The 25,561-nt window shown below is 29.0% G+C and overlaps 1 protein-coding gene across 4 annotated transcripts in view; it reads left to right on the top strand.

The window, feature by feature from the left end:
* The first annotated feature begins 447 nt into the window (after positions 1-447).
* The window catches only part of LOC107454252 (Ubiquitin specific protease 20/33), a 126,709-nt gene continuing 101,595 nt past the window's right edge, over positions 448-25,561 (top strand). For 3 of the 4 annotated variants that reach the window (XM_071187340.1, XM_071187343.1, XM_071187341.1), the window contains exons 1-6: positions 448-924; positions 4,061-4,171; positions 4,251-4,446; positions 13,865-13,934; positions 14,221-14,334; positions 23,503-23,581. In XM_071187340.1, coding sequence (XP_071043441.1) covers positions 844-924; positions 4,061-4,171; positions 4,251-4,446; positions 13,865-13,934; positions 14,221-14,334; positions 23,503-23,581 — 651 coding nt within the window. In that variant the 5' untranslated portion in view covers positions 448-843. The remainder of the gene's footprint in view (positions 925-4,060; positions 4,172-4,250; positions 4,447-13,864; positions 13,935-14,220; positions 14,335-23,502; positions 23,582-25,561) is intronic. The other variant, XM_071187344.1, reaches the window with a different exon arrangement.

Raw genomic sequence — 25,561 nt, 5'->3', positions numbered from 1 at the left:
TTATAAATCTTTAAAAAAAATGTGTTCAAATTTTTCTGGCACAGAGACAGAATGTTATTATTTATCATAACAATTTATGAAAATCAAATAAAAAAAATCGAGACCAGTGATGTGTCCAGTGTCAAAGTTCACCCTGACATCTGTTTGGTACAATGATTGATCTTTCCATCTTTATGTCTTTGTTTGAGTATACACGAGCAAAGGAGGGGATACAAACCTCTATATTCATTGTCTACGAAGTACTTCGATTGGTTTGAATAAATTATCAAACTAAGCATGCGCGTTATTAAAATTGCGCCAAACAAAAATGCTAAAAACGCCATTCTAGTAAACCTGACAAAACGATTAAGCGATAACGATGAAAACGATGATGTAATGGACCAATCAAATGCCTCTATTTATTAAAAAGGCGGTCAGCCAAGCAACAGCCTTTTATTCAGACAGTCTGCCAAGCAGCAGCAAATTGAGAAAAACAATGAGCTGAGATGGTGTACTTGTCAGAAAACTTGTCGCACCACCAATCCTATTAATAAATAAACATAATAGAACTCGTCGCACCTCCAATTTAAAGCGAAATTTTGCAATTACCTAAATTTTACTGCTATTTACGTTTAATATTTCTGTTTTAACAGAAATTTCGATTATTTCTTACAATGAAAAGTAGCAAAGTGGATTAGTTTATTTCGTTTGTCATGTAGATATTTTCTGTTGTGTTTTAAGAATGATCTCGTTTTTATTAATTTTGACTACAGAGGAAACTCTGTATAATTTCAGTTATTAGTTAAATTTTACACATATAGTTCTTTTAGTTCATGTTTATACTTCGGCAGTAGCAAATTCAGGATGAGTACTCCTAAGTCAAAATGTTCACATATTCATGTAATTGGCGATTATACAAAAGAGGATATTATAGGCAAGCAAAGTGTAAGTTTTATTTTTTCTTTAACAAGAAAAGAAAAAAACATAATAAAAAATTTTAAGCATAGAAATATGCGGTTTCATTCTAAAAGAGATCAAAAAATTGTCCGTAATTACTTTACACAAGGGAAAGGTGTTACATGATTTAAACCTCACTTCTCGAGCAGATATAAATAAATCTTTATGTAAATGGATCTTTATGCTTTGTTAAATAGTTTGATTATTATAGATTTGTTTTGCTTATAATTGCTCTACTTTTAATGTTGGATCTTGCTTTACTATTATTGTTCGTTTTGTTTATTAAGTTAAATTTAAATGTAGCATGATATTTTAAATTAATGACGAGCACATTTTCAGGGGGATATTTATGCTGGGGGGATTTGTTGGTACCTGTTTCAGTCAACTGAAATTGCTAAGTGATACTGTCTTTCAAGTTAGCCAATTCTTTATTTTTTTAGTTCCTCAAGTGCCACTGCCTAGTTGTCATCAAGTAAAGATTACCGATATGGAAATCTCACCAAAAGGCAATTCTATTTCTTCCCCACTCACAACACGAAGAAATTAATATTTTTGTTGAAAAAGAGGAAAAAATGCATTTTATGCAAGAAATATTATTTTACATAATGTGAACAGTAATAAATAGATCTATTCATAATTATGAAATACAAAATTATAAAATAGCCTATTCATACATATAAAATACTTCCATTATCTGTTTGTGCTAGCTGTATTTGCAAAAATGTCAAGGCATTTTTGCTGTGTTTTTTTTTTTTTTTTTTCATTGCAGTAAATTATTTAAAAATAGTGGGTTGGCTACAAGATTTACCCTTCCCTCTCGAGTTTTACTTATTCTGTATTGCTTTTTAGTTTACTATATGCCACCTCCACCAAAAGTAGGCAGCTGTTTTTCAGGTACTGATCCAGAGGTTCAGTTTTAAAATCAAAACTAGTTTTTGACATGACAAGTATTAAAAAGCCTAGTATTAAACATCAAAAATCTGAGATGTTAGTCATAATGCAAAAGAAGTTTTAACAATGTTTTCAAAACATTAAAATAAAAAATATATATATATTATTTTGCATACATGTTTATTTGTAATAAATATGTGCTCATATGTTAATGCTGTAATGTAGGAAGGTCATTCTCACTGAAAAGGTATAAATAGACTAAAATTTTTTCTTAAATTAAAGTAATTAAAAAAGTGTTAAAAATTATATAAATGCCTATTTTTATTTTTGTTATACGCCCTTATAATAATGGTCAAGTTTTCGATTTTATTTTTTACAAGATTTAAAATATTTTAAATTCTGTCTTGTCCACGGAGGAGATGTAATAGTCAACGGAGGAGAAATTTTATGTTATAAAATATAAAATGTCAACAAAGACTAATTCATTAATTATTGGGTACAACTGATATGAGTTTAACATTAATAAGTAAATAATAAAATATTTCATTATTAGAGATAGAGCTACTTCCGATTAATCATGCTGCTATAAAAGGAAACACCCATTTTTCACCTAGGTGTACAATTTTTTAAGTAACTCTTACTGAATATTAATAAATTAAAATGTAAAGACTATTGAAATAAAAATTCAGATTCCACATGAAAGTTGAGTGTTTAGGGTACTCTTTTATGAACATTTTATGTAAGTTAAACATACCGTCATCCAAATAATGTTTTTGTTTTTTCTCTTTTCTTCTTGTTATTGTTTCTTTTTTCACTGGGCACAAACGGCTTGCTCCATCAATTTCTAGAAATTTAAGTGCATTTAATCACGATTTTTCTGATACAGATTTGAAAGTTTCTTGCTCTTTTTTTTTTTTTTTACTTCAAACAATATAGGGTTTTCTTTTAATTTCTGTCTAGCTTGTCTCCTACTAAGTTTTTTCTGTTCCCTTCTCTTTTGCATTTGAACATTTGATTGCTTTCTTTTTTTACATTTTGGTTTTGCCATTTTTTTCCTAAAGTTTGAAGAGAAAAAAAATGTTAAACATCACAGAAATTATTTAGAAAAATTGCCAATATTTACTTTTCCGATAAGAAAAAGTTAAGCTCTTTAAAAATACAAGCAAATTAACACATTTGTTCCATTTAAAAAAATATCAATTAAAAGAAAATAGTTTTTTAATTATTTGAATTGTATTATGGTTATCTTACACATTGTCTCTTCCATTGACTGTGTCTTCTCCTCTGTGGACTTGTTAAGTCCACGGAGGAGACAAAAACTAGTTCTTGAATTTTACTGATTTTTGATTTTAAAGTTACAAAAATGGCGCAGTTCTTTTTAGTAAATATACTATTTTTGCAATCTAAAATTCAGCTATCAAAAATAAAATAATTTTGTCTTACCTTCTTTATGATGTCCACGGAGTATACGGTGAGAACTTGGCCAAACCCCAGTTGAACACAACAATCCAAAACTGACACCAAAGAGAACAAAAAAAACTTGTAGTTAACATTAGAAAATAGAATGGTTACCTTTCCCAGCAGCTGTCTTATAGGGATTTCGCATATGCTGCTCTTTATTGCATATTAACCAAACTATATTAATTGTCCATGGAGGGAGATTTCATTTTTGATAGACAAAGTTTACTAGTCATTTATTTTATAAAAATAATTTTTTTTTAAAAAAATATTAAATAAAAAGTTACTATCAACATTTAACTAGTTAAAACTACAAAAATCATTAAAATAACATTTAAATTGTTTAACAGCCATTAAAAATTATTTTGTGTCACAGAGGTAGGGACGTCCACGGAGGGGATTTTGAAGTTACATTTATTAAAAAATAAGCATGAAATATTAAATACATTTAGCAGAAATGCATATGATTTGTTAGTTAGAACTTTGCAAAAAATATTAAGAAATCTGCTGTACTTCCTAATATTTATTACTAAGGGACTTAAAAAATCACCTTTTTGTGAGAATGACCCAGATGAAAATCTGGAGTCCTATTTTCTGGACTCTTTTATAATCTGGAGTCTGGATGAATTTTTCTAGGGCCATCCTAAGAAAGAGAATGTTTAATGGGTTAATTACCACCAGGCCCAAGATTGTTCTAAGCATAGTTTAAACTGCTGTTCAGTTCTTATTTAACAATATTCTGTTTCTTACTGTTATATATGTTTTGGTATTTCAGTCACCATGTGATACGTGTAAAACAGAAGGTCCATACTTGTGGGTGTGTCTTCACAAGAATTGCTTGTATGTCGGTTGCAATGGAAGTAACCACTGCCTGAAACACTTTTCGGTATTTGTTTGTTAAAACTGATGAATTTAGTTTCACTTTTCTCTTATTATCTAATGCTGACAGTACCTTATATTTTCAGAAATACAAAGAACATTCCATATTTTTAAACCTTACTTCATTGAGAGTATATTGTCTGCTGTGTGAATGTGAAGTGTTTTTAGAAAATAATGATCCCCCACTTCCTGGAATGCTTCCTGTTCACCCACTGATAAATAAAATAGATACAGATTCAGAGGAGGATATTGAGGGAAGTGATGAAAATTTAAAGCCTAGAGGTATATTTTTGTTCATGTTAAACTTTTTGTGCATAAAAAACTATTCCTTTTTATTTTTTATCATTCTTCAGTAAAAATGTCATCTTTTTTTCACACGTTTATTGCTGATAGCAATTGTTGATTTCAGATAGTTTTTGTTGTAGCTTATTTCGTGAGGTTGATTCTTAAAAAATAGGAGAGTAGAAATTTTCATCAATAATGTAATAGTCCCATGTTGGAACTAGTTTTTTCAAACTTTTAAATAATTTTGTACCATTGTGTTTTTTTTTAGTTATTATGAAAGAAATTTGTTTTCATCGAGTAACAGTTCTTTGAAAATCTAAAGGCTCATCATACCACGCTAGATTGTTAGGTCTTGGTAAATCAAATTAAATTTGGATTAAAAGAAAATTGTTAATTTGAAATTAAAAAGTTTTCATCTAATCTTAAATTTTCTACTATTTTTAACTCTCGTATACTACAGAGCTTTGTTATACCAAAAAACTTTATACCCTCCATCCCTTATTTATTAATTTACAACTCAGTTTAAAATTTTGATACATCGAATTTAGGGACTGTCTACTAATTGTACAAAATAGTTGCATGCATTTTTTACTGGATTCATTGTCTTAGAATTTTCTATACATCATTTTTTTAAACAAATTATTGATTTCCCAATCCCTAACATTACAAATTGAAAAAATGAAAGTGAAGTCTGGTGGTAATTCGCTAATCTAGATTTTCATTACATTGTACACCATAGCTACACCATTTGCTTCATTTGTACACCTTAGAGCAGGGATGGGCAAACTTTTTTGGTCGAGGGCAAAAAATCGAGAGAAAAAAGTTTGGTGGGCCGAGTAAAAACTTCTAAAATTAAAAGAAAAAAAAACGATATACAAGCTTTAATTTAAATATTTAATGAGATGAATGAAATAGTGATTTTATTTTAAAAAATTCCTTACATTGAGGTTCAAAGTGAGATGTGCTTTCTTTAAGGAATGAGGCTAAATGCTTGTCTGTCTGTCTACTTCTGAGATGAGTTTTCCTAAGGTTCATAGTTGAAAACACTTGTTCACATATATAAGATGAAGAAAACATAGCACTGATTTTCTTGGCATGAGATATTAAATTTTGGAAACTAGCTTTTGGTAATGATTTGTTAAACTCAAACTTTGGCATATTTAGAAACAACTGCTCAGATTGCAACTCAATTAATTCAAGCTGCAAATCCGACCTCACTGTTTCACAATTTATATTGAAAGGCATGGTAAAAATATCTAATTCTGTTTAAATGGCACTAAAATCTGCATTCAAATTCAAAATGGAGTTTTTTCAAGCCATCTTCATAATTCTTTAGCTTTTCCTTATTTACTGAGGGTATTGAGTTTAAGTTCGAGAAATAAAACTTCTTATCTAGCTGCCCAACAAATAGATTAAGCTTCAGTTTAAAAGCTTTGAGATGGGCCCAGATATCATTGATGAATTGATTTTTCCCTTGCATCTTAACATTCAAGTTGCTCATATAACAAAAGATATCTGTGAAAAATTCTAAGTCTGAAAGCCATTCTGTATCTTCTGATATTTCGCACTCTGCTGGAGACTGTTTCTCATGGAAGAACGACACAATGTCGTCTTTCAGCTGCCAAACTCGCTCGAAAGCACGTCTTGCACTAAGCCACCTTACTTTCGTGTAATACAGTACATCAGAGTATTCAGATTGCACGGACTGAAGAAAATCTCGGAATTGCTTGTGAGTAAGCCCACAAAATTGAATAGAATTAACAAGCTTTACTACTGCATCAAGCACAGGTTTCATTTGCACAGCAGATTTGCACAGAGCATCTTGGTGTATAACACAATATAGAAAATTAACATTATTCCCTGGATAATTCTGATTAAATAATCCAAGGAATCTATATTTTTTGCCTGTCATAGTTTGTGTCCCATTAGTCGAAATGTTACATATTTTTGTTATGACCACTTTCAAAGTTAAAAACCTTTCCTGAAACTCACGAAAAATATCACATCCCGCGGTAGCTCCGTCTAAAGAACGCATACGAGCCAATTCCTCGGTAATTTCAAAGTTCTCAGCAACACCTCTTATAAATAACACTAATTAAACGCTATCAATAATATCAGTGCTTTCATCCATAGGCATTGAGCAAAATTTAAATTGTGCAATTTTTTACTCTAATTGTAATGTCAAATTTTTATCGATAGCTTTGATTCTAGAAGTCGCCGTTTTTCGCGATAAGCTTACAACCTTAAAATTATTTTTCATGTCTAGACATAAAACATCACAAACTTGGAGCATACATTGTTTCACAAACTCCCCACCCCATCACCGAGAGATTCATTAATATTAGCAATATTGTATGCTACAATGTAGCTTGCATGCGTAGCTGCTTCTGTTTATCTTCTTGAAAACATTTTGTCGGCCTGATAATTCGTTAAGAAAACTTTCTGCATTTTGTCTTCTTTCACATTCAGACATTGCTTCGTAGTTGGCATTCTTGCACAAGGCTGTAAAATGTCGGTTAATGTTGTATTCTTTAAAAACTGGTGCAGTTCATTGCAGATAAGACATGCTGGTTTATCTTTTACAACTGTAAAATTTTTTTTTCCAAGTCTATTCATCATTGAACGCATGGCATTCCGAATCAACTTTGCGTTTTTAGTAGCTATTTTGGGCTTAAAAATTTTTGCAAATAACTCACAAAAAGCACTAGCCATTTTATGCATTTAATAATTTAACCATTATTTACGATGACGTTATATTGGGGCAATCTTTCCAAACACAATAAATGTTAAAACTCACGCCAGCAGAAAAACCTCTGTCTGTCTCATGGAGCTTAAAATGCGCAGCCTGTCTCATGTGATGTACAATTAACCTATATTAGATTCCATATGTCTGCACCTCGAGGAAGACAAATGCTCTTGGAGCCAATCTACGGCTACTCTATAAAGAACTTCTGCTTCCAACATTTTTTCAACTGAAGCTGTCTGTACTAACTACAGTCGAACCTTGCTAACTCAAACCTCGATTTCACGAATTTTTTCAATATCTCGAAGAAAAAAAAATTCCCTTGAAATTTCCTATACACTCAATGTTACAAAAAACTTTATTTCAAGAATTTTTTTTTCTAATCCCTCGATAACTTGAATTTTTTTTCCATAAATACTGTAGATTTTTTTTCTGAAGATAAAAAAAATATTCCAAAAAAAATTTACGAATGGAAAACCAATCCTCATAATGGTAAACTTTTTAAAAAAATGGACATAAGGACTCAGTAACACATTGAAATCACTTCTCTTAACCCCCATAGTCGAAATTCTTGTTTTATTGTTTCCCTATCTTTTCAGTCAGTTGCCATTAGGACTGGGCAATACGTCGATTCATCGGAAAACATCAATGTTGGGTAATAATAGCCGATCCGATGTTTAGGTTGGCGTCTTTTACGAAGCATCGGAAATTCCGATGTATGTGCGATGAGTACAATGTTTCCCGATGCCGCGCAGAGCGATTCTTCAGATTCAACATCGATGTTCATAGGCGCACGAAGAGCATTTCCCCCGATCCTGAGGCGACATTGATTGCCGTGACAATCTTTTCCTGTGTGTTTCTTCTTTCGCAAATTATCAAGTAACGATGAATTACGATGTGACTAGGAGTGAAACTAACTAATCGCCAATGAAAGATGAAAAAGTATTTTCTTCAATTTGTGCAAATCCAAGAATAAAAAGGATTCTCTGAGGATTATTTGTGTTTTGTTATTTGATAATACTTTGAGATAATTTTTGTCTTGTTGAAGAAAAGATCGTTTTTGATCTGTTCCAATAAAACTTTTTGTTTATTTATTTTTTTACCTATTTATTTTTCTTTGTTAAATCTAAAGAATTGCATTCATTCAATATGGATAAAATGTTTTCATTAATAATTTTGTATAAAGCTGCAATTTTGCATATTGACCGCGTTTTCAATTATTGAAAAATTATTATTATTGTTAGAAAATATAAAAAAATGTAATATTTTTGCAAAAACTTTTGGCAAACGAGTTTTCAAACGCAAATTTTCTTTTTAAGACAGTCGTTTCGTTTTTATTTCTTTACCATTTTCTTTTTCGACTTGATTGCTTTTCGATCTTCCTTATTTATAACGATTTTTATAAGACTGTGCAGTTAAATTTTATTTTCACGAAATATAGTTTAGCAACATAGTATTAAATTAGGTTAGCAATAATTCTGAAAATAAATTTTTAAATAATTGATTTTTATAATATTGAAGCCATAATAATTTCCATCGTATCCTTTTCCAGGAAATTTTGTTTTTATACTAGTTTTTCGCTATTTCCTCTAAAATATTGAAGGTTACTACTTTCAATATTTCTACTGCCTACAATAAATTATTGAAGGATATTCTTCAAGAAATTCTGGAGAATGAAAGGCCAAAAGGTTATACACATCAGCTGTTCTAAGTTTTCTGTCCTTCTCAATCCATAGTTTTTTTTTTTTATCTTTTTCTATTACGTTTTTTATTTTTAAATTGTTGGCTCAATGCGCATTTTGAATTTTATTTTATTTTTATAATTTCTATTTTATTTTTATCTTTACAGTTTCCATTTTATTTTTACAGTTGGCTGACATACTTTGCGGCAGGCTAATACTTTTGGTCTATTGATATGATTTTTGCGTGTTAGGACCTAATCTTTAGTGGTTTGAGGGAGAGACCTCAAATATGCTAATTAGTTTAAGCAGACAATGTTTTAAATTACAAAGTGAGGCACAAAAACGTATTTATCTGAATAAATTTTTTGACGGATTATGATTCCTGACCTTCAAAATGTAAGGTGTAGTCGTAATCTGAGAAATATAGTCCTAATAATTTGGTCAGGAGAGCGATCGAAAGTTAGGATCTCTTGATGTTAATGCTGGTGTTTGCGTATTTCGTCATATCTTGAGAACTTTTTACTCGAATTGAAAAATTTTAGCACAAAATTATACAATTCGTTTATCCAAAGATAATTTTATGCAAAAATGATTTTTAATTCCTTTTTTTATTAGTAATAGTCGAAAAAAGTTTGAATTGTAAGGTATGCAATTTTTTTGATGAATATAATTTCTTGTTTTAAAGTAAAAAAGTTAAAAGCAATTAGTTGAATAGTTTCTAAAAAATAAATTTAAAAAAATCTGACTTTTTGAATTCTGATTACTAAGCCAAAAGTAAATTTTTTTTCATGCACTACACTCTATCCACAAATATCAAATATTAATTGCTAAAATATTCATGTTAAGATAAATTTATTACAATATAAAAGCTGAAAAAAAATGCACCAATTTCTTCTAATTTTATTTTCTAGAAAGATTATTTCTTAATGTAATAATTTTTAATGTGGTTTTGTCTAAGATACCTAACCATCTTAAAGATTGTTGAAAATTAACAATAATTTTTGTTTGGCTAAGGTTGAAATACTATTCTTTTCTTTTTTATTTTTACCCTTCTTAATTCATCCTTAAGGATAATTTACTCATTTTTTTCAAAGCTGCATGTAAAATTTTAATAAATTATTCATTTAACTTGTTAACTATTTATTCGTTACCCTTTTTCTTTAATTTAAAAACTTCCGATTTTTTTTGTGCAAAATCTGAAGGTTGAAAAGATGTGTTTTGTTTAAATTGAAAAAGACAGTCTATTGAATTATTTTAATCCAGAAGAAGAAAGTAATCAAAATAAAAATAATAATAAAATAAAAAAACATTACAAAAAATATTTTTTTCTAAACATTGATAGACCAGGCTATAAAGTCATACATTTAATTTACTCCTATCTTTACGTTTTTCCCTATTGATTATATTTTTTATATAACTTTATTGAAATTAAATACAACATTCAATTATAAATCACTTAGTTGTTTATATATACCTATAAAATGAATATAATTTGTATAATGTCAGTTTGACGCATTTTGGCAGATTTTCACTTTTTAAAAAGTTTATCTGACTATCCCTCTCTTGAAATCTTACTCTTTTTCCCCAAACACACAAAGTTTAAATTCTAAAAATCTAATATATATATATTTAAAATTTCAGTTTTAGTCTTACTTCACAGTGGCATCAAATAAATAAAAAGCAAAGTTATGCAAGAATGCAAAATTTGGCAAAACCAAATATAAAACAGTAACGTGACATCGCGATGTATTGAAACATGTATGGAATGTCAAACGTTGCGATGTATTGAAACATCGTGATGTTTGAGTGGTGATGCATCACGATGCTGAAATCTTAACATCGCCCAGTACTAGTTGCCATTGCAATGCAATGACCGTCTATGCTCTCTTTGTCTTTTTATTCTGCAAGGTTATTTCTTGGAGTGGTCTTAAGAATACCGGAAATGACGGCATTAACAAGAGTCAGAAAGGTGTGTGGCTTCCAGGAAAACTAAAATTTCTTATCGTTGCAACAAGGGGTGAAAGTTACGTGTGAATGCATGCCTGTTTTGTTTCACATTCAAGCTACCAAGCGACCTCCAAAAAAGTTTCCTTTCTTGGTTATTTCAGAGAAAATTAGAGCACTTAGAGGTTAGATCTTTGGTGTGTCATTTGTTTAAAATGGCTAGCAAACGAAAATTAAACACGCTTTCCGTAGAAATAAAGAAGAAAATCATTGACAAAGTTGAAAAAATATTCTAAAAAGAAAAAGAAAATTGCACGGAAATTTGGGATTCCAAGTAGTATGCTTTCGACAATTTTAAAAAATAAAGCAGTTATCTTAGAAAAGTTCAAGGATGGCCTAGGCAAGCGAAAGAAGTTAAAAACCTGTGAATTTTCCGATATGGAAAACTGCCTTATGATGTGGATTACACAACGTAGAAGTCAAAACATCCCTCTTGTTGAACTTGTAATCAAAGAAAAAGCTGAGAATCTTTTGCAAAAGAATTAGGCCACTTAAATTTCAAAGGAAGTAATGGCTGGTTTGAAAATTTAAAAAAACGTAACAGCATTACATGTTTGAAAATGTGTGGTGAAAGTGCTTGCGTAAACGAAGAAGTTTGTAAAGAATTTAGGAAGAAAATATGCTTGATCGTGAAGGATTACAACGAAAAAGACGCGTTTAATGCGGATGAAACTGGACTTTTTTTTAAAATGCTCTCCAGGCAAAACTATGCATGTAAAGGGTGAAGCATGTCATGGAGGTAAGAGAAGTAAAGAGCGTTTAACTTCATTGTTTTGTGCAAATATTAATAGAATAGAAAAGTTAAAACCGTTGATGATAGGGAAATCGAAAAAACCAAGATGTTTCAGTGGCATAAAATAATTTCCTATAGAATATGAAGCTAATTGAAAAGCTTGGGTGACATCAAACCTTTTTGAAAGCTGGCTTAAAAATTTAAATACGAAAATGAAAGAAAAAAAAACGGAAAATTGTGTTTTTCATCGATAACTGTACGGGGCACAATAGCATACTTAAAATAGAAAACATTAAAATTGAATTTCTCCCCCCAAACACTACCTCAAAACTTCAACCACTTGATCAGGGCATCATCCAAGGTTTTAAAAAGAAGTATTGTCATCAAGTGGTCAAAAAATGTCGTCCGAAATGGAAGATGGGGTTTCACCATCTGTTATTAGTGTTCTACAAGCTATACGAATGGCTGACAGGGCATGGAATGATGTGTCTTCCTCTACGATAATGAATGGCTTCAAGAAGGCTGGATTCATTAAAGATCACGAAGGTAGTCAAACAATCAATATCGTTAATTCTTCTGAAAACTACACTGAAAATGATTGGGACAGATTGACCGGACTCATTAAGCTTAATGACATGGAATTTCATGACTTTGTAAATGTAGATGATGCAGTAACAGTGTGTGGTCAGTGGGATGACAATCATATCATCGCTCAAACGAAAGCTTCTTGTGAACTATCAGAAGAAGAGGATGAGGAAATAGAAGATTTACCGCCCAATGTTACTAACAAACAAGCACTTTCTGCAGTGGACACTGTAAGGAGATTTATTGAGAGGCTGCCGAATATGTCAGAGGAGACATATAAATCTATAGTCCACTCAGGAAGTGTTAGAAACAAACTTTCTTACACATCTCTAAAGCAAGCAACAATTGAATCTTTTTTTTAAATGAAAGTGTAAAAAGTGATTTTAGAATAAATATGGAATAGTAAATAAAGCACGTAAAGAGCATTTTTCTTTATTCTACCTTCGATAATTTGAATTTTTGGTATCTCAAATTTTTTCTCCTCTCCCTTCAAGTTCGAGATATCAAAGTTTGACTGTATTTCCATCATATGTTTTGTAGAACAAAAATAGCGAAAATAAAAAGGTCATCAGTACTCTGTTAAAAAAAAAAAGAACAAAAATAGCTTTAAACAAAGTAGACAAGGAAATGGATGTATAATGTATATTGTTTATATTTGCCACAAATCGGCAAGTTAAAATTCTATCTGCAGGCCGGATAAAACCTTCCAGCGGGTCGCAGTTTGCCCATCCCTGCCATAGAGTTTTGTCGTATTGAAATTTTTCTGCTTCTCATTATCTAATTATAATTTATAATAATGTAAATAAGATGATAATTTTAAAATTGCAGAAGTCTTGTATATCTGATTCTCCACTAATTGTAAAAAATAGTTACAGGCATCTTTACTAGATAAGTTGTTTCAGAATTTTCTGTGTCTAGAAAGTAACAGCAGTGGGTGTACAATGCTGATTATATTACTACCATTGTGTCGTATGCCTTGAAATTATGGAGCCCTAACTTTCATGACCCTCTGACTCGAGCCTCCATGGACTATTTTGAGAATTTGCGACAGTTTTTGAAAAATCTCTATTTTATGATCATAAAATTACAAATTAAAGAGTATTTACTAATAAGAGTATTTAATGAGTATCACTTATTTCCTATTTTCAGCAACTGCAAAGGAGAAATAATTATTGTTCATATTTATCTATAATGTGATGTAATTATTTATTAGGTTTAAGCTAAAATCTAAATTTTAAGATTTAAACAATGATAAAATTTTTAAATAGTAATGTAAGAAGTTATCTACTAAGTTACTTCTGATTAGTTGTGTATTAATTGTATTTTTTTTATTTAGATATTACTGAAATTCTAATGATTTGATTAAAAATGTATTGAAGCCAGAGTAACAAAAATTATTCTTTTCAATTTGAAATATCATTAATTGATTTATCTTTTTAATGAATTCTCAAGTTGTGTTATTTTTAAATTATTATTATTAGAAATCTTTTTCATCGTTCTTGCAGTGATTTTCAAGAAAGTAATAACTGGCAAAAATTTTAAATTTGTATTTTGAAATAACATGTAACAAGTTGCCTTATCATAATTATTTTTCATTTCAAAAACTAAAATTAGTATTTGTTTAAATATTGAAGTTTTTGCATTTTATATATGAATTTGTTTATATAGGTTTAACTGGCTTGCAAAATCTTGGAAATACTTGTTACATGAATTCAGCTATTCAAGCTTTATCTAACTGGTATGTTACTTAATTTAAAGTTAATTTCCTCTTATGTTAATGATAAATGATTCGATTTTAAATATAGGAGCTTTGAGTTATAAACTTTAATTTTCACTTTTTTGAATACAACACTAAACACCATTAATTCAAAAGTTTTGTAAAATTTGTAAGCTTTATTTAAACATTTTTATGTGTAAAATTAGGTTATTCCCTTAATATTTGAGAACAACAGCTATCAAGCAAATGTTTTTTTTCTAAGTGGAATTGTTTTAAAAAGTGTAATAATCTTTTTTTCCTTTTTTAGTCCTCAATTAACAAACTTTTTTCTTGAATGTGGTTCATTTGTGCAATCAGAAAAGAAAGCTAGTCTATCTAATAGCTATATGAGGCTGATGAAGGAGATGTGGCATAAAAAAAGGTTTGTTTAATTTATCTTTCTGCTGCATATCTATGATCTGCACTCAATAAATGGGGATATTTTAATTAAATAATTATTCATAAAATCAGGTGTTTTGATACTTATGAATTTTTTCAATGTAAAAAGAAACCAGAAGTAGGTTAATAGGTAAAAAATAATAAAGTTATTAAAAAATGTTACAAGAGAAAATGAAAAAGCTTTTACTTTATGCTTAATTTCAAGGTGCCATATTGTCAGAATAACTTTTACATTTTAATTTTTTTTATTATTATCAGTTACTTACTAGTTTATCTTTAAATTTTTATAAAATATTTAATTTTAATGACCTAAAAAAATTAAACAATTTTCTTTTAATGAAAAAAAATCATTAGGGCAGACTGGAATACATTTGAATGTACAGTATGTTATGAACAAGTATTTAAGTATTAAAGCAATTTATTTTCTGTAGGTTTTTAAAATTTTTAATTAAAATTAGAATTTTAATATTGTATAAAAAAAATTGCATGCAGATTTCATAAGTTTGTGCATAGCTGCACACAAACATTGTTGAGGGGTTTAAACTTGTTCTTATTTATAAATTGCTTAACCTTGTCATTAAATAAAAAACTATCCATAACTTTTCATGAGAAATAGAAATTATTGCGACTATTCTGTGTTTGAAGAAGTAAAATGCCTTACATAACAGTAATAATCTTTTATGTAAATTACGATTTAGTTAGATAATTGTATTATGATAGATGGTTGGTTGGTGTCGTGTCATGGGCAGAAAATAATTTTAAATGTGATCAAAGGTCCTATATACAACATCTGCAATTCGAAGGCAATTTTCTTCATATAAGTCCGCCCACCGATTGTCACTTGCTGCAATTGCGCCAGTATAACGGGACAGTTGAAAAGATGTATGGGAGTTAGTTCTATGTCTGGACAATTTTTGCAGGGGCAGTAAGTCCTTGTTACATCACCATGAATCTTCATCTCCCTAAAGTGTCCTGTCTGGAGTCTTGTTAGTGTGCTGGTGAGAGTTCTATTGGTACTGGTTTCAGGGATTTGGTGTTTGATTTGGATTTTCCTATCATTGAATTTTGTCTTAGTCACTGAATTGATATCGCTGAGAGTGACATGAGTAACTTTGTTGGTGTTTAATTGTCTTGCCTCTTTTGCCAAGGCATCAGCCATCTCGTTTTCAGTAATGCCAACATGCGCGGGAATCCACTGCATGGTGCACTGTTTCTTCAAATGGAAAATCTTACAAAGCGCACTGTTTATATTTATAAATAGCCCTGAGGAACCCCTTTGAATTGCTTGAAGAGCAGCTCTGCAGTCGCTGAGGATGATTAACCCTTTGGCTCTTTCATTTTATTCAAGATTTATATACTCATCTAGGGCTTTTTAGATGGCAATGAATCCACAAGTGTAGTTTGAAGCTATTTTGCCTCCTCTGATCTTAAAATTGCTTTGTGCTTCCACTCTTTGGGAAAGTAAAGTTGACACCAGCTCCTCCGTTATCAAGAGTTTCATCTGAGCAACCGTCAGTGAAGGCAAAAACAAAGTTTTCTCTTGAATACGAGGCAATGGCTTTGTCACCTTTTATTTTAAATTATGATAGATAAAAGTATTGAAAAAGCAAAGAACCTTCAAATGTTATCAAAGCTGTTAGAGAACGAATTATGTGCAATCCATGTCAATCTGTTAGAGGTAATTGAAAAAGGATACAAATATCATCATCAACCTAAACAGAATACTCAAAGAAACCATACTAAAACTATACCAAAACCATATTAAAAACAACTAACTCGTCCTCTTACCAATACACAAAGCAAGCTAGAGTAAAAAAGAGCAAGAGGTTACTATGTTGGCATATAGGTTGTGACATTCTTTTTCGGGATGAGAAATTTTTATCACTAACTTTTATGCATATTTATATGAAGAAATAAATACTTGAATTGGTTTTTAGTTTATGCATGGATGAAAATGATTTAAATAAGTGGAACTATGGTGTTAAAAAAAACCATTATAAATGTTGAAAATAGTTATCAGCGAAACATAAATTTTTATTCATGAATTTGATTATTTTACTTTAAAATCAAAAGATAGATTAGAAATACTAATAGAGTTTTTTATAAATGAAAATTCTTTTCATAATTAATTCAATAAATTGTTATTGAATTTTTTTTTTTTTTTTTAAATTTTGATTCTTCTTTCTTCATAGGCATTTAACCTAAATAATTTAATGTAAAATACATACTGAGATCTATGATTTGATATAAATCTGAATAATACTGGTTTTAAAAAAAAATCCTTACTCTCGGAACCTATGAGTTCCTCCCAAGGAACCCTAGGGTTCCGTGGAACACCTTTTAGTAGATGCTGTTCTAGTAGATAGTTACAACCAGCAAAACAATAGCGTATATTGCGCAGGTCTTGCTGACATTCCTAAAAATTAGTTGACAGTAGAACAATACCAAAATGCATCAAAAGTGATGGTATAGGATGCCATTTCCCAAAAGGAAAGCTTCCGTATCTTTTTATTGATCCTGAAGTTAAAATCAACACAGAGTACTGTCTGAACTGAGCTCCCACGGGTCACGGAGAACAGGAAAGCCAGGAATTGTCAGGGAATTTTATTTTAATTCTAAAAGGCACAGATTAGTCAGGGAAAGTTGTAATTTTTTACAAAAACATTGAAAATTCCTTTCTTATATCATACCTAGAAAATAACCAGTCTTAGAATTGTCAGTAACAGTAATCAGTTATTGAGATTTGAGAAAAATAATTCTAATATCTTTAACAATTATTTGTTGTAAAAATTTCACATTTTAGTCAAACTGACATGTTTCTAACTTCGTCCAATGATTTTTTCGCTCACAGAATCTAATATTAGACATTATAAATGAAAAGAAAATCTGATGATCTTTTCTGATGAAAATAATTGCATAGAATAGATAAAATATGGTCTGAATTTTTATTGAAATTTACCTGATCAGCGTTCCCATGGGTCAGGGAGAACAGGGAAAACCTGGAATTGTCAGGGAATTTTATTTTAACTCCTAAAATCAATGAATAGTCAGGAAANAAATAATAAAAAAAAAAAAAAAAAAAAAAAATCTGGAATATTCCTATATCATACCTGGAAAATAACTAGTCTTAAAATTGTCAGTAACAGTAATCAGTTATTGAGATTAGAGTTAAATAATTCTAACATCTATTACAATTATTTGTTATAAAAATTTCGCATTTAGTGAAACTGAAATGTTCCCATCTTCATTAAATAATATTTTGTTACCCAGAAAATCTAATATTTCACATTACATATAAAAAAATAAAAGTTTTCTGATGAAAATATGGTCTAGAATTTTCATTGAAATTTACGTGGTATACCTGGAAGAGTCAGGGAATTTTTATTCTGAAGTTAAGTGAGAACCCTGCTGAAATATCTGAAAAAATCAAAGATTTTTTTTTTTTGAAATTGATGGAGAACTCTGATGGAACAAGTTTTAAAGAAACATTTAATTGGTTCTACTTCCGATTTATTTTGAGGAGAATCGCATTGCTTTCAGCAAGACTCAGTGCACACCAACAAATTAAAAAAACGTCTATTTGAGGCAATTTGCCTGATTTCATTGGTACAGAAGAGTGGCCTGCCTCTTATCCAGATTTCAATTAACTTAATTATTTTATGTGGGATTATGTTCTCAAAGAGAGAGAATACAAAAAAACTGACTATCAAAATATCCAAGGAACATTTTATACATGTTTGGAATCAAGTTTCAAAATAGGCAGTGTGGGCCAGCTTTAAGGAGTTTTCAATTGTTTGCATAAAATTATAAATAAAATTAGGGAAAGATTAGAGCTTTCATGTAATGAATGAGTTATTTGTCTCATTTGTTTGTCTCATTTGTTTAGTCTATTGTCTCATTGAGATACAAAAATTAATAAAAGTATATTTTACAATATTTTTCTTTTTTATTACGTAGGATTTACTTTAGGGACACTTATTCTGGTACAAGCTTCTGGTGTACAGTCCGCAAAAAAAAAAGAAAATATCACCCTGAATAACTTTCGTTCTAATGATCGGATTTTCACGCACTAAAAGTCAATCTTAATGGTTCCCGGGGGTGACCTCAAATATGCTAATTAATTAGTGCTAACTATTAATTAAGTTGCAAAATCAGACACAAAAACGTACTCTCTCTGATAAAACATGTATTTTTTTTTTACATATTTGGAATCTAAACACTTGAATTAGGGGGGGTAGACAAAATTTTGAAAATATTGGGTAGTAAATTGGGTAGCAATAAAGGTTTATATATTTGGCGATAGTCCAGAAAACCGCCAAAAAAAAGTCGCCAGCGCAATTAATAAAGATAACCCATTGACTAATTCAAAAGCTTAATGCTTAATTTTACTAGGTTGCTAGGCAACCTAGTAAAAGAACTCTGAATGTAAAAAAAAATGAAATAAGGTTCTGTGATTGCTGGGAGAGGTTTAATTAATTGTTAATAGAAAATATCTCGAAGTTTCTAGCCAATAGACAATTTTTAAGCTGATTTTTGTCCAAAAAGCAAAAAAAAAAAAATTTAAATCTCCTTTGAAAAGAAAATTTGAATTGATTTATAAATTATTTATGATTTTTTAAGTTATTAGAATTTAAATACATGAACTTTTTATCTGACATTATTTAGATATGTTGTTTTTGCTATATTTATTCGAGGATTTCTTACTAAAATCAAATTGACATAACTTATTATAGCTACTATATACAAAATTTTAGGGATAATCATTCTTACAGATTTAATCGAGTCTTCTAGGCAAGAAAGTTTGAAGAAAAAAAAAAGTGTTTGAAGAATAAGATGTAGATTGTATAGTAATTCTAATACACATTCACAAGGTTTTCTGTAATTTACGATATTTATTTTTTCTATAACTCAAGGAATTGCTGAATGTTTAGTGGCATTTTAAAAAACATTGAAACATGTTATATTTAAGAATAAGATATTGAAATAATATGTTGCATATTGTATGATTCATTGTTTAAAAAATCGCTTCATTCTGCTAGATATTTAGGTTACATGGGTTTCTTTGGATAAAGATGATTAGCAAATAGCATCCTCATGTTTCGATACATTCTGAAACCTACGTTCGCAAATTCACCATAAAATGTCGCACAGCATATTCTTCAATTACGATAAACTACATTTACCCCCAAATACTGCTACTATGATTATTTTTGCTTTCTTATATATATCTGATACTCTCTTTTTAAGCAGAGCTCGTAAGATCCTTAAGATACTGAAATGGGGGCACAAAAACTTAAAAGATAAAATATTTAATTTCATTAACTCAAAATATCTGGTCTCAAAATTTCAATAAGTTAAATGTAACTTTTACAATATTGATGCTATTACGTTTTCAAAGACCACATAAATCCTGTTAAAATACAGAAATGCTTATGTTTACTTTAACGAGTGTAAAATCCTTATCAAAATAATGATCAAGACTCAAATGTAAAACGGTATAATTGATGTTAAAAACTCACCTGGCCTCAAAAAATATGAAGAGGGAAGTAAAAGTCGACATGTTTCGAGCGTTCAAATATATTCGCCCATTCTCAAAACTTGTCAAGCTTGAATAACTTGTGACTTTTATTATTGGACACTCAAAACATGTCTATTTTTATTATCATCTATTATTTTTTAAATCAATGAAGTTTTTATATTTTCGATTCAGTTTCTTAGGATTATCTATTTAGTTACACAACATATTAAATTATTTCACTCAATGTTAAAATAAGTTTTACATAAGCTATAGGCACAGGTTCTTTGATTGAAAAAAATAATAATTCACTACTTTGTAAAAAAATTAATGAATATTTTTTTTTTGTTGCTGCAAGCCTTAAATTTCAAAAGTCGAATGTGAAAATGGAATGTCCCCTAGCACCAGGAATCGAAATTAAATAGTTTCAAGGACAACTATTTCAAAAAAGTTTGCGTTTCCGTCCTATTCGAAGTTGTTTGAAAAGGTTATTTTTTATATATCGATTCCAAAGTTTATTCTACATATATTTTAGGGTATACTTTCGGAGTATTTTGATCGAGTTTATTTTTACACCCTTATTTGCTTAAAATTATTAAATAATTTGCTTAAAATAAAATATTCAAGCTACCTGATTTAATGCATTTATAGTATAATAGTAAACGGGGCTTCCATCGCATATCCTTAACCTTGATACCGCTATTATTAAATGAATGGAATAAACTTAGATAAATAAAAACTTAGATAAATAATCGAAACATATTTCCTTGAAAATTAAAACGAGAAAACAAAATTAATTGTTTTCTCGTTTTAATTTTCAAGGAAATATTTTTCGATCAAACAGATTTCATTCTGGAAATAGCGAAATTATTGAGTAGGTCAATTATTGAGTAGGCCCTTGGAGCAATATCATTCTTATCCTCTTTTGACGAAATATAGGAAAAATTGGTTTTCACAATTTCTGAAAAAAGTATGTTAGCCTTCTTGCGACGTTTTTTTTATTTTTAATCAAAATAAGATCGGAAATTGAGTATTTTTTATTGCATTTTTTTTAAAAGTTAGATGGTTCTAAAATTGGCATGGCTTCGGAATCTTCTTACAAATTTCAATTTTTATTATTTCCTGCTCAACAAAATAAGGCATTTCTCCTGATAACAAATTATATTACAATAATATCTTGGGAATCGTGCTAAAGAAAAAAAATTAAACAAAATAGTTTAGCATATTATCCGGAAAAAATTCTACATGTAATCATAAAGAAAGAGTAAAAGATATAATGAAATAATTATTGAATCACGCGTGGTCAGATAATTAAAAATTTAATTTCACAACTAAGATGTTAGGACGACATGTAAGATACTGAGATATTTTAGAACGCTTAAAAATTTTGGCTACGTATTCGACAGCTTTTTATGTTCGGTATCTTTAGACTCTTTGTAGTGACTTCTAAAGCATCAACACTATTTTAGATAATCTATGTTGAAGTCACAAGAAAAAAAAAAAAAAAAAAAGACTATCATTGATTTATATTCCTTTTTCGAAAAAAATAGTTTGCTTAGTAAATAATCAGCTATTTTGCATTAAATAATTGTAAACAGTGGAATGTTTTTAACTTCTTAACAAGGTTTTATTCTTAACTTGCAGACAATAATTCTTTTAAAAAAAACTTGACTATAATTTAAAAAGGAACTTCACTTTAAAGAAAACCTAAGTTAAAGTACTAAAAAATTGATAAGTTATTAATGAAGATATAATAAACGTAGTAGGGTAAAGAATAAGATTTTTAAAACTGTTAAAATTTAATTAAATAGTTGGTAAAATAGTTCGGCGAAACACTTCCAGACAGGTTATTAAAAAATTATATAACGATATATAAGATGTTAAAAAATTTGCGATGATGTGAGGTATACTTAAATATGTTTACTAAGTATTTTTTATTAATATTTATAAAAAATATATTCAAGAAATTGATAAATATTTTATTCCAAATCTATTCATACGTATGTATATTATAGAAATTGTATCAGTTATTGAGAAAAAAAAATAAAAAATAATCACATTAAAGAAGCACAATCTGTTGTATAATCATATTCTATCAGAAGCATGCTTTTATAAAACTCGACATTCGTTGAATAAAATGTTTTTTATTCAATAAGATGTTTTATTCAAATTTCTTTACTAAATTGCAAATACAATTTTAGACTATTAAAAAAAGAAACATCGTATTTTATAGTTTTAAAAAAATAAAAGGATTTGCAAACGATTATTAGCGAAAAAAATATGAATGAAATTTTCGCTACGCTCGCTAAGTTAGGTTCCTTGTAAGTTTATCACATTTTAATATTTATCGCCCCACTTAATCATTTCTTCATTGTCGCCAAATTATTTTTTTTNAAAAAATTCATACCTTATAATTCAATATTTTTTCATCCTCACTTTAATTAAATAATAAAAAATAATAAATAATTATTAAAAATTATTTTTTGCATGAAATTATCTTTGGGTAAATGAGTTTTATGAGTGGGTGAAAATTTTTTTTGAATTGCTTCATTAGTTTTTTAAATATGACCGAAAACGCAAAAAGCGAAATTAACATTAAGGGGACCAAACTTTGAATCGCTCTCCTGACCAAACTATGGAGACCACATTTCTCAGATTGCGGCTACCCCCTATATTTCGAAGATGAAAAATCCAAATATGTAAAAAAAAATGTATGTTTATTCAGAGAAAGTACGTTTTTGTGTCTGATTTCGTAACTTAATTAATAGTTAGCACTAATTAATTAGCATATATGAGGTCACCCCCGGGAACCATTAAGATTGACTTTTAGTTCGTGAAAATCCGATCATTAGAACGAAAGTTATTCAGGGTGATATCTTTTTTTTTTGCGGACTGTACACTACAAACATCTGGCACTGATGATTATAGTACACATTTATTCTGGGATGTTTAAATATTACTCAAAATAAAGAGGTTATTAAACTTGTTCATAACCAAGCACATTTCTTTTAACAATGTGTTGAAGTTATAAAACTCAGCTATAAATTTTTGGAAATTTATGACGAAAATTTTAGATTTTTTCATAAAGAAAATTCTCTATGAAAAAAATTTACCTGGTTGGAGGAAAAATTCAAAATTTGTAAATTCCTCCTTTTAACTAATTCACTTAGTAGCTTATTACTTCATTCAAAATTATTAAAATGGTCTGCAAAATAAATTTGTAAATAAAAATTTAATAATTGGCATATCACAATCTTTTACATAATTCTAATATTGCATTTGCTGATTATTTTCTGCTTATAATGAGTGATGTTAATAGGCAAATGTAATTTATTTTACATGAGAAAATATAAAAGAAACAATAATTTCAGTTGAATAGAAACCACCATATAATATAGAGTCATGCCTTCTTGTTTGTAACTGCAATATCAGGTCTCTTACTTTTAAAATGGAAAACTGATCATCCTTTTCAGGAAAAAGTGACGCTTCCTCTAAAGTACATAATTTATTTTCTTTTTCTCTCTAATATTGTATTTTAAATACATTTTATTCTGCTATTTAGTAACTTATGAGGAAAAATGTTACATTTCTTACCTGTCATCTTCACAGTAAAAGTTTATATTTATTTATTTTTAGACCTAGTTATGTTGTTCCATCTGGAGTAGCGTATGGTATTAAAATTGTGTGTCCTGTCTTCAGAGGCTATGCTCAACAAGTACGTTTTGCTTCAATAACTTTGACATTAGTTTTACTTTGTCCTCCTTTAAAAAACAATCCTCACTTCATAAATATTTCTGGTGCAGTAATTTCCAGTCGATAGGCTGCAACTTATTTGAAAATGGAACTATCATGATTGGATGGCGTATCCCCCCAATGTTTGTTTCTATGCAGTGGTTTCATTTTTCTGCAAGCTTCACTCAAGAATTCTGAGATTACTGTGGATTTATTCAAATATGAATGTGTACAAAAGATATTCTGAAGCAGCAAACATTATCAGATTATTTACTCGAAAAATGGTATTCTTTTTATTTTTAGCTCTTTAAAAAAAAAAAAATGAATATGACATGATAAGACAAATTTGTGATTAACCATTTGTCTGCACTACGCCGTCTATGATTGTGAAATAAATTCATATTTGTTACTTGAGAATAATTAAATCAGCACAATATATTTGTTTCTCTATTTCCTTTACCTATATTTTCTGAGCAAATATTTTATTTTTGGATTTTTTCCAAGTCAACAAATTATCTATTTTCATTTCATACATCAAATTTTATGTTCTATTTTAAGTGATAGTAATTTTTCGTAGGCATATATTTTTTGTAAGAATGTAAGAATTACATACATAAAAATGCTCCCTAATATCAATAAATATTCCATGAAAAATAATTGCAGGAGTGTGCTGTTTTCGATTATTATTATTTTTTTGTGCTTAAAAGTCCTTATTTTTTTTTATAATGTCTAAAAACTGTTGTGACTATAAATGGAAGTGTAACGTCTACACTGTGCCTATGCGATTATTTTTGGTGATATTTTTTGCTGGTGATGCATATACTATGATGCTGCCTTTCTAGTGGAAATTGCTGTATACATGTTCATATATTCTGGTATTTATATGTATTATTTTATATTGCTGTCTTAATTAGACTGTCCTAGATTTGACTTTTATCTATAATGCTTTTTTTCTAATTGTGTTATTGTTGGCCAATGGTTCCCAAATTGTTTTAAATTTTTGCTTATAAACTAGCCTTATTTATTGGTCATCATAATTACGAAAGTTACTTTTAGTCCAGCTTATTATGCATTCATTAAAAATTAATTTATCCACAAACAGTAAGGATTTAGTCCAAAAATAACAATGATCTGTTACGTCTCGATAACTTCTGTTCTTCCCTTTATATGAGTGTGCCTGGCTAATGAAAGCTGCAGTAAAGTAAAGAAAGAAGATAACTACATCTAAAAGTGATTTATTTGATGTGGAATGACTCATATAATCTCCTATAGATATGGAACTGGGTGATATGTTATGTTCTATTAAAAATACGTCACAGTTTTAATAATTGGAAATTTTTTTTGTTAAAGAGTTTGAGAATTTGTTTCATTTAAGTCACTCCATGTAATTTTCATTAAACTGTTTATTACTCCTATATAATTTTAAGGAGCTCTGGGTGTTCAAAATGCTCATTAAAAATAAATGTATTTATCTTAGAAATTCTAAACTCTTAAATTTATCAGCCTTGTAGTGTTCCAAAGAAATTATATTGCATTTTATAACTATATTGTGTTGAAAATTTAAAAATGAAAGTTCAAGGAAAAGTTTTACTGACTTGGAAAATTAAGTAGAATCAAATAATAGAGTTACAGGGAATCAAACTCCATATTTTGAATGTGCAAAACCATCATAGTTTTGATGTGTATTTTGATAAACCATATAAAATACTTATTAATATGGTTTTTTTCTTAGTGTTGTGGGTCTTAATATAATAAATAAGTGTTTTGTTATCGAAAAGTGTGTGGAACCCGAGCATTTGAGATAATCATAACAGGCTGATCAAAATTTTTAAAATCCCATTAATTTATATTTTTTGTTTGATTTCCTTGTATAGTTGGTGAATTTTCTTTTTCATGTAGCATATTTGCATTATCTTTAAGCATTTTATTATATTTTATCACTCTTACATTTAAAATTACATTT

The sequence above is a fragment of the Parasteatoda tepidariorum genome, chromosome X1, assembly GCF_043381705.1.
Source record: "Parasteatoda tepidariorum isolate YZ-2023 chromosome X1, CAS_Ptep_4.0, whole genome shotgun sequence".
Taxonomy (NCBI): domain Eukaryota; kingdom Metazoa; phylum Arthropoda; class Arachnida; order Araneae; family Theridiidae; genus Parasteatoda; species Parasteatoda tepidariorum.
Note: the sequence above shows the minus strand (reverse complement) of the source record. Positions and strands in the feature narration are given on the sequence as shown.